This window comes from Melanostigma gelatinosum, assembly GCF_949748355.1.
Source record: "Melanostigma gelatinosum genome assembly, chromosome: 1".
Taxonomy (NCBI): Eukaryota; Metazoa; Chordata; class Actinopteri; order Perciformes; family Zoarcidae; genus Melanostigma; species Melanostigma gelatinosum.
Window position 1 is genome coordinate 19,191,703 of NC_136634.1, and position 10,669 is coordinate 19,202,371.

The window sequence follows — 10,669 nt, forward strand, 5'->3', positions numbered from 1 at the left end:
ATCACTGGTGTTAGAGCATCACGGTGCTTTTATTGGTCGCCATTGGTTTTAAATGTCAGTTTCTAGGTTCACCACTTGACTCACAGCTCTTGGTAAATTAAAAAGTAATTATTTCTGTCAATATATTTAACTTTTAAATAAGAACATATGTTATATCTTACTGAAGAAAACATTACTTGTCTGCTCATTGATCAGTGATGAATCGTAAAAATATTTGACAGTGTCTTTAAAACCGAACATAAATACTATGTATTTACTTTGGCCACTGATCTGTTAATCCTAAAATAAAAGCGTTGCCTTTTATCTGGCACCACATGGATGATGATCCTTTAATAGACCGCGACAGCCTAAATGAAACTGTGGTTCCAACGGCCTCGCTTCCTTTGATCATCACGACTTGAGGGGCTCCGCGGCCAGCCGTCGTTGACTCTCTCCTTGACTTCGTCAAAGTTAAATTGTTTGCAATGAGACAATTGTTACCATCGGTGAAAAGCATGCAGCTGTGGACCACGAAGGTGATTTCTGAGACACCAGAGCATTAATAACAGGAAAGGCCTTGTGACAGAGGAGCCACAGGTTTGTGTATAACAGTAGGCAGAGCAGGGGGCTTATGAAAGAAGGTAAAAAAGCACAATATAGGACATCCTGTCTTGACTACAGGTTCTATGTCCTCAGGAACAAAAATATATCTGGTTCCAGGGACTCATGCCGAGAAGCCATCTGCCCCAGAAATCCTTTTTGTCGCAGTGTGGCATATGCAGCGTGTTTTGGTGCATCTGTGCCATCGACTCTGCTGTCCAGGTTGTTATGATAGTATGATTAAATGACTTTGTGTTTCCACACTGTTTGCATTCCTCCAGTGTCTCAGTATCCAGCCAGCATGTCAAACCACAGTCTCCCCCACCAGCTTCAACAGAAATGTACAGTGAATATTGCCGCTCAGACTCTGTTTGTTAATGAGTTCTCTTGAAGTTCCCAACAAGCCAAAAGTCCCGAACATCAATGTTCAATTAAAGCAGAAAGTGCTTGCTGTGCGCTGCTCAGCACAGATGTTATCAAGTGAAAGATGCTATCGAAGGAGAGCAGGCGATTGGATTGGCTTTCCTCATCCCTCGTCGTGCTCTTCCCTCCTGTTATTTTCTCAGTGACCCCTGGGTGCCAGTAAACATGCAGGGTTCGAGGCCTCATCCGAAGCCAGGAGCAATAAAGATGAGTAATGACCGCTTCTCTCTCTGTTTTCCCTTTGCAGACAAGCCAGCCTAAACGAGGCAGCCGAGAAGTATTACGGACAAGCAGCGAGCCTGAGACCCAACGTGAGTAAGACCATCCCCGTTACTATTTACCCTGATGGACACTGTGCAATCACAGTCTGGGTGGCTTTCCAATATTATTACTGCCCGGTCTGCCTTGTCACAACGGCCTTCATTGTCAGTGAGGTTTTTGCTAAGCTCAGAGGTTTGTTTGTGTAGCATCCATCACCGGCTTCAAAGGGGCAGGCCGGGGTAAGGAGATTGAAAAGAATAATGACAACAACACTCAGTCAGGGGACTCTGACATCTTGAAAATGAATGGGGTCCAAGCCTTTGAGAGCTTTGGCGAAATGTGTTTGCCATGTGGTCGGCCTGTTTGTTCCTGTGTCGTGATTAGAAGAAATCACTTCAAGATTAATGATCTGAATATATATGGACAATGTTGTAGTTTAGTTCTGCAGGCTTACAAACCCCAGTGTAATATATACAAACAAAAAGATGAATGAAAAGTTGAGTACAACAAAGGGATAGAATGTAAGATTTCCACTGAAACCATGAAATTGAGCTGCTATCACATCTCTGTTGTTCTCAGCATCAATGTAGCGTATCTTTAACATTTAACTAACCCCAGATGCATTTTTTCAAACATGATGGAATGATGTAAGACAACCATAAGTTTACGGTGAATTGTGTGAGTGTTTCCACAGAGTATCTGTTAATAAATAGCACAAACTCGTCTTTGTGCTGCCCACTTTCTTTCTCCGTTTGTTGAAGTTCGTAGAACCTGTGGAGTTAAAGAAAGGTTTGGAAATCACCTTGAGAAGGAGTGGAGTGGTTGTGAGGAAACAGAGTGGAGTGGAGTGGTTGTGAGGAAACAGAGTGGGCCATTGAGAAGAGCGCTGTCGTGCCGCCACCTGATGGATATGCACTTCTGTAAAAAACGTGCGGAGGATGTTTGTGTTCCTTACGGTTCTATTTCCAGATCCGTGCAATTTTCTCATGACTGTTTCTTGGCATCTGTAATTGTACAAACACGCATTAGACGGCCGCCTCCACACTCAGGGGCACTTTTTTGCCCCTACTTGGTCACTTTTGCTTGGATGCCTTTTGTCATGTGTATTGCTTACAGCTGAATTTAGCATCTTCATCCTTCTCCTTTATCCTTTGTTCTCTCCGATGTAACTTGACTTATGCCATGTACCCTGTCCATCTTTATTTGTTGTGTCTTGACTCTTCGCTCTCCAAAAGCACTGGTGTTTTATATTAAGCATATCTTTTTGCTTGCTCTGAGTGAGAGCACAATTCCCTCCATTCGAAAGGATTTACCCCCTAAGTCCAACAATTCCTTCTATCTAGATGAGCTAAATCCCAGCGGATGCTTGGTTTGCTTTGGCCGTTCTCTGCACCCTGTGACATGTAGATATTCTTAACCCAAATGTCAATCTTAAATCATTATTATCAGGTCATTCTCACAGCCTTCCCACCATGTGTTTCTTTATGGTCTAGGGCTAAAATGCTCCACATCTGGCTATGCCTCTGCTGCTACGTGCCAGTTTTGGGAGCGGTAGGCAGGCAGAGAGGTTGCAGAGCAGCAGGAAATGAGGAAAAAAATGAAAGCTTTTGACAAGGGAACGTTTAGCAGAGAGTTGCAAGTGTTGCAAGGGTGAGGAAGAATGCAGGAGTGAGGTTATAAATCACAAAAGTCTTCGCTATATAAAAGTAGGGGTAGAAAGGCTTGGCTGGGGAATGGTGGGAGCCTACAGGGGAGACTGGTGGAAGGAAACTTAACTCAGGAATTGATAAGTCCCGCATGGGCGGAGAAGAAAAGATCTTTTGAGCTGCACTGAGAGGAAAACCAGGAGTCAGTTAACTTTCTATCCAGGGATCAGAAGCCCATTTCAGAATTGTGGGCACACATCTTCACTGACCTCTCATTCATCCAAAACATGCTCTTTTCTCGACAAACTTTATCTCGTTAAAAGCTTGCTCCCCATTGGCCTTTCAAACTGTGTCGTCTCTAAGCTAAATCTCTCAATCTATTGTATCGATTAGTTGGGCAGTAAACCGGCCAGCTAACATGATGAATAACAGGAAATGATGCAGACTCCTTTGTCTCTGGAGTAAACTTCTTTTTTTTTTTTTTCATGCCGGTTCTGTCAGAGACAGTCAAATGTAAATCCTTCCTTCCCAATTGTAACTTGAGCAATATTTGATCAACCAGAGTGATGAAATTACCCCGATCTTCCAGTGATCTTGCACATTAATGGGCAAGATCACTGGTGTTTTCTTTAACTCCGCCTCCTAGCTGCGAGGGCTCATTCAAATATACCGCAGCACTAAAATAACTGGATATGTGCATTTTACAACTTTTAGGACCCAATGATATCAATAAGGGTTATTTATGTTCGTACTGGGAAGTTGATTTAGCTAAAAATTCAAAAACAGCCGTGGACTTACAGACATCTCTTTCCCAATGTAAGTCTATGGGTTATAATTCCACTGTGTGGCCACTTCAAACATTTGCTTCAAAGTGCGTTTCTCTTCCTGGGGGGTTGAATAAAATCCTCCAACTCCTCTATATTGGGGAAAAAGAAAATAATTCAGTCGTTTTTCTTTACAGACACTTCTCCTAAAAAGACCCTCATACTAAAATAATAACAATCTAACTAGCATAATTTATTTAGTTATTCATTCATTATGATCAATAATAAGTTAATCATAACTTCAGAAAGCAAACCTACGCCCCTGACTGAGGATAAGTGATAATAACACAGAATCCTCACCAACGCCACAACATGACATTAACACCAGAGTTCCACATTTTCACCTACTTGCCACATATGTTGTGGGTATAGTAATAGTGTGTGGCCCCTTGACTGTCACTTCCAACTATGTCCATATGTATAAACAGTTATGTATTTTGGCTCGCATCATTCTGAGTTGTAAAAAGTCCTGAACTTGCAAATGGATCCCTCAGCGTTGTTTTGTGGTTTGACCTTCCAATGGTGAGTCAAACTGAAGGTAATTTACTGCACAAACAGCCCTAGAATTACCTCCACTATTAAAGTCAAGAGCTCCGGCTGATCCTGTGAACAATAATTGAAACACAGAGAAAATGTTGTTTTGCTAGGGGATTATTGTAATTGCTCAATATGCAGCGAATTTAGTGAACTGGTATCTCGTAACTTTCTAATATGTGGCAGCCTTTACTTTGGCCGAGGCGTTAGTAGCATGTTTTATATGTGTGTGTGTGGAAAACTGGACAACAGGATTATTCTCTTTGATTTATTCACCAATTTAAGTCTCCCTATGAGAAAAGCAGCACTATTGGGACATATTGTTCCCATTGAAATTCTCATGCATGGAGCATCACTCATCCAAGCTTTACACTGGAAAAACAGAGTTGTGAGACAAGAGTGGAACAGTCCAGCAAAGGACACACAAGGTTCACACAACCTGCAGAGAGGACAAAGCAAGATAAATGTCCATGTGATGAGAGTCTGTTTGATAACCTCTCTGAAAAGGTTCTCTACGCATGGATAACTAAACCAGAGATCTGCAGAGAATGAACTGGTCATCTTTGGCTTTTTAAATCTGATAAAAGTTTTTGTATCATATCGATGGCCGAAGAGCAAAAGTTCCTATCTGAAAAATGCCTGGATCATTTTGCAGATAGGATCTTTGCAATCTTTCCATCATTTGGTACAAGTTGGAAGAGGTTCTACAAAGCTATGCTCTAAATTAAGTTTCAATAAAGGGCGGGAGTTCACAGGTAGGACCCAAACGCAAGACCACAGGAGACAGAAGTTAATGGAAACAGGTTTTATTTAGCCTGACTAAGACAGGAAGGTGTGGAGCCCGTGGTCCGACACCCGATTGGCAGATCGACGGTGTGAGGCCCGTGGCTCGACACCGGAGGGCTGGCAGCTTGACGGCGTGTGTAGTCCGTTGAACACAAAGGAGGGCAGAGCGGCGGAGTGTAATCGGTAGACCACAAGGAGGGCCGAGGATGCCACGGGGTTGAAGCGGGTGAAAGACTGTACGACCTGACAACCCCAGCCTGCAGGACCAGAGTTTATATAGAGACAGGGGAATCATTAGTGGGCCCTGAGTCTGGTGTGTCAGGCTGCAGGAGGTGATCGGCTGGAGTGTCCTCAGCTGTGCACAATCAAGGGTGTGGCCATGGGAGGTGTCTGGAGGCAGAGGACAAACACAGAGCACATGGCACACAATAACAAACAGGGGAATGACAGGACACATGAGGAGAGGAGATCAGGGGAAACACACAACGGGTCAGACAACGATCCTGGATCCTGACACGGGATTATTTTAAAACAGACTGAATATGAACAGCCTTCCTTGTTCTCATCATCCAAAATGAAATCCGGCACCTTCATCGAGTGCCAATTTTTCATTTGTCCACCTTTTGATTGACAGCGAAATGCCTGCACGACTACTGACATTCCCATCAACCTCAGCTGGACTCCTTTGTTGAGCTCATTAGCAAATGTTAGCATGCTAAAACACCGAACTAAAGATGGTGAATATTGTCAACATTGCGTGCTAATCATCAGCATGTTAACATCGTCACTGTGACGTTACCATTAAGCTCAAAGCACCACCTCACGGAGCCACTGGCACGCTGTAGACTTACAGTCTTACTGTTATTCTGCAGCACTGCTGTTGTTTTGAATCGTTCACATTTCCACGCGTTTCTCCTAACGTTCCACACATTTCTCATAACATTTATAGAAAAGCACTATTCTCTCGTGCAGGACTGTTGCTCTAGGAATTACTCTTGATTATTTAATAGGCCATGAGAAAGAAATGAAGGCTTGTGGTGGAGCACTCGGTATATGTCCAAGATGCCATAATCGTGTGCCATTCCCTGTGACAATGATGTCTAGGCAGACAATTATAAGAAAAGCTCACAAACTCTGAAATTACAGAACCGTTTTTGCGAAGACTGTTTTATTTGAACATTCCTTGTTTCCTAGAAATGGCAATTACAGAAATTGCAATCGTCTGGAGCAGTAAAACAGTAGCCTTGCTACAGGATTAGACATCTTTTCCACACTTCTAACTAAAATGGAGATCAGATGTGGGCCCCTCCCTTGGCCTAGATACTTCAACGGTCTTGCCGTGATTGCACCCTGGACACTTTTCCTGTACTTATGTCCTCGTGACTCACCCGCCCGTCGCACTGCCCCTTGCAATTTGGTGTGTATTCATTCTAGACCCACTTCAAAGCGGCGGTTGATCCCTCTGACATCTTTGGCCCCAGACAAGACAGAGGAACACGCAAAGCAGCCTGGTTACCAAACTCCAAACACGCCACCGCAAGTCTGTGTGATCTGACAAACGTACCAATAACGTGTTAGGGTCTGCTGAAAAAATGGTCTTTTACAGTGACTGTTTTATTTAAAAGGACAAAATAACTGTTCATACTATAACGTCTTGTAGTCATCGACTGCCATTTTTCACTGGTCTTGTTATAAGATTGATATTTTATAGTGTTTAAAGCTTTAAGTTTCAGAAATACCATCTTGTCAATGCTTGTATGTGTGGATACCCCCGAAGTGTGAATAGTTATACTTCATTTGCATTATTCATCTTATCCATTCATGCCCTATGATGTTGTAAAAAAAATTATTTTTCATGAAATGAATTCTCTAAACACACCATTAGTGGCGAGTAAATAAGCCTTATTATCCCCAAGTCCGCTCCTTCTCGCTATCTCTTAGAAGATGACTCACTGTGTTTGTACTCTGTGTGCCTGCTCTGTCTCTTCATTTTCTTTGTTGATAGTGCAATACAAGTGAGCAACGTGAAACAAACATATGACACAAGACGAGCCAAACTAGCTCGAATGCAAACTAGACTCCAACTTACTGAAACAGAAGAGTTAAGCAACCATATGGGCAGCAGCAGTAACAACAACAACAAGAACAAAAGGCTGAAAACAAAAGATAATCAGGATTTGATTTTGAAACTACCCCGAGCTGTTGCTACTTATGGAACTGATCTTGTCCTAAAATGTCCAATACTCTTTTCTTTTCTTTTGCTTTTAGTATCCTGCCGCCTTGATGAACCTGGGGGCGATCCTCCACCTCAATGGGAAGCTGCAAGAAGCTGAAGCCAATTACCTCCGAGCACTTCAACTGAAACCGGACGACAACATCACCCAGTCCAACTTGCGTAAGCTGTGGAACATAATGGAGAAACAGGGCCTGCGGACCATGAGCCCCTGAGCTCACCCTGCCCGCCTACCTGCCCATCTGTACGCCAGACCTGGGGGGGGAAAGGACGGCCTGCACGCTGCTCATTCCCTCTTCTCATCCAGGAAAGATAGAAGAGACTCAGGGAGGATGTTTTCTCAGAGAGGCCACGACTGTGCCGCGCAGCCCTTCTAATGAATCCTGAGCTCTGCATAGACCTCAGGCCAGCAGCTTTTCCTCTGAAGCATTGCTCACAGTTTGGCAGGCGCTGCGTGGTATTTGGACTCTTTAGAACTTTCTTCAAGTTAGTGCTCTCACAGGAACCACTTCTTTGTTTGTTTGTTTTTTTCCTTTTAGACCTAGAGCACTTGGACTTGAAGTAAGACCATACAGTGGGTACATCCTTCAACATTTGTGATGAATTTTTTTTTTCAAAAAAAGAATTGTGGTTCGGAGATTTTAAATTTCCCCCCAGAGCAGTGTGAGATAAGATATTAAATGAAATATCTCAGGCCGCTGCACTGAGGGCATTTTCCATCACGTTTTATTAAAGTTCTTTGTTTGATCTCATTTTCCATCTTGATAATGAAAAAAAGAAGCAAAATGAGGAACAGGATATACCATCCAACGTCACCAAAACAGGTTTAAATCCCTAAAAACTCACCAATTACCACCAATCGCTTTGTTTCTCTCATGAGATTACTCACACATCCTCATGAAGATATGAAATTAGAACCATCACTTCAAACCATTTTGAAGCAGATGTCCTAATATTTGCTGAAAACTTGAAAAAAGGAATTTTATTTGGTAGCGAGTAAAGCACAACAATAGCCTCTAAAAGCTCCACCAAGGCTGGACTTTTGCCAAATACAGTATGTGTTGGCAAGAAAACTGTGACTCTGTTCACAATGGAATGCCTTATAATAAAAGGTATGAATCTCCTACAGCAGTGTACATGAAGCATACAGGTGGCACTTTTACCACTACTGCCTCTTGTTCTGCACTGGCAAGGAAGCCAAGTCACCACGGTAACTCGTTTTTTTTCGGCAACAGTAAAGAGATACCAGTGGAAATAACAAAGAGGCCGGTGCAGTAGTTCGGTACACGTCCCCTCACACGTCTGAAGTTGTTACAAACGAGCGTGAGGAGCTGAAACTGATGAGTTATTCCAACCAAATACAGAAGCTATGCCGATGCACACCACACATCACTGAACAGCACACAGACGTAGCACGTCTTGAGTTTTAATGCCTATGTTTTTTTGTTGGAATCAAATTAATTTCATTGTGTTTGTATAAATGAATTCTAATATATACCTACATTGCCTGCAGTATACAGAAAAAATCTTGCAGCATAAAAGTAGCCGGACTTGAAGTGGAATCTCAAGATACTGAGAAAGTTTGGTCCGTTACATGAAGTATTTCCCATATCGTCAAAACTCCGTCTTAAAAGTCTCATTTTGTATATAATCAGTGTTATTAACGTCTACTTGTTTGTTTGTTGTTGTCAGCATAAAGTAAGTGAAACGGCACCTTGCGGGAAGTAAGAATATGTACAGTATTTGTTATCACTTGTTTGTCGTCGGCCACAAACCTCGTGAGCTTTCCGTGTCCTCAGTCTAAACATTGATAGTTATTGCTGTGTGTGTGTTACATTAGCAACAGAACCAGCTGGCACTGTGTTTTTACATGCAACATGAAGGAAGTTAGCGGATGTGGTCATTCCTGAGAAAAATCTCCAAATACAGCTGAGTGGCTCATTATTGGTGAATACAGAGTGACGCCGACAGTTGAGGATAGAGATGTTGAATATATATACGTTGCGTGTTGCAGTCACACTGTTCTGTTTTTGACTGTGATGGTCACCAGTGATATGTTCAGTCAGATGATCACGGTTCACCTTCACCTCACACACCCCTTTGTCAAAGAGCTCGCTAAGTTCTCCCGTGTACATAAAGTGCTTATGAACAAACACTGATAATTATTATTGCTTGAGTGAAGATGTAAAAAAAAAAAAAATAAAAAAAAAAAGTGTTTCACTCCGTGTCTCTGCTCAGGGATCTCAAGCGGTGGGTTATTGCAGAAACTTGTTCACAGAGCGTTTACTAAATTAAAGATTTATTTTTGGAAGTTGTCGTATTTGTATAAATTATCGAGATTTGTAGCCTTTTTCTCCTTTTTGTAATATAAAGATGAACAATGTGCCAGAAAATACTTTTTTGTTTTCTTTCTTCACAATGTTGCTTCTTTTTCCACAATAAATTGATTGTGTTCTCCTTTTGTTCTGGGTCCTGTGCAGCTGTTTGTTTGTTTTTTAAGTACATTTAAGTTCCAGATTTTTAACATTCACCGCCATACTGAAACACCCATTCCCTTCACACTCTGTGGCAACGTGTACAGCACTAAGTCAGATGTCCTTTGTATTCATGTGGGCTAGCACACTTAATGGGGTGGTCTTGCATGCTGTGGAACAGGTTTTACAGGGCATTTAATGTTCCCCCCCTGCAAATTTGCTAAAATGTGTCATAAAATCAACTCAAACGAATCTCCTTCCTCCTCTTTGATCTTTCAACAACAGAGAAGACACATAAATAATCCCATATGGAAGGGGTAGCACAGTGTCTACATATGGCTGGTGTGTTTTGATTACGACTGCCCTCACAATTCAAACCCCAGCTGACAAGCAGAAGACCCTTCCCTGAGAACGAAGCAGTCTGCCGTGTGATGTTTCTCACATGTCTACATGGAAGGTATGGGCTCACTATGGTTCCCGGCTTTCCTTATTGGACTGGAATGCACCGGGGCTGTCTAGTCCAGTTTGAATCTTCTTCTCAAAACACAGGTGCGCCTCACTTATCTTCACAAATAATGAAATGGTGAAGCTTGCCGGTTTGTTGGATAGTCACGCTACGAAGCCAATGCGCTTTCATTTCTCGCTGTAGGCCTCAGGAGGCATTTGGCCTTCTTCCCATATGTTGTTAAGTAGACCGCTGACTTTGAAATTCTACCACACTGCACGTGGCAGTTGCCACAGCAGCAGAGGATACTGTTTTAGGTCATTATCCAAAAATCTTGCCAAAGAGAGAGAGAAAGCGAGCACGCATTGGCGATCCAGAGAAGAGAGAGGAACCATTTGGGCAGACAGAGATGTGAAACTTAATTCATATCTGATAATGAACTATACTGCAGACCTGAGTCCCGA

The 10,669-nt window shown here is 42.5% G+C and overlaps 1 protein-coding gene across 2 annotated transcripts in view; it reads left to right on the top strand.

Moving 5' to 3' along the window:
- The window catches only part of tmtc2b (transmembrane O-mannosyltransferase targeting cadherins 2b), an 83,641-nt gene extending 73,893 nt beyond the window's left edge, over positions 1-9,748 (top strand). The window contains exons 11-12 of one of the 2 annotated variants that reach the window (XM_079270949.1): positions 1,250-1,313; positions 7,322-9,748. In XM_079270949.1, coding sequence (XP_079127075.1) covers positions 1,250-1,313; positions 7,322-7,501 — 244 coding nt within the window. In that variant the 3' untranslated portion in view covers positions 7,502-9,748. The remainder of the gene's footprint in view (positions 1-1,249; positions 1,314-7,321) is intronic. The other variant, XM_079270950.1, reaches the window with a different exon arrangement.
- Positions 9,749-10,669: the final 921 nt, after the last annotated feature.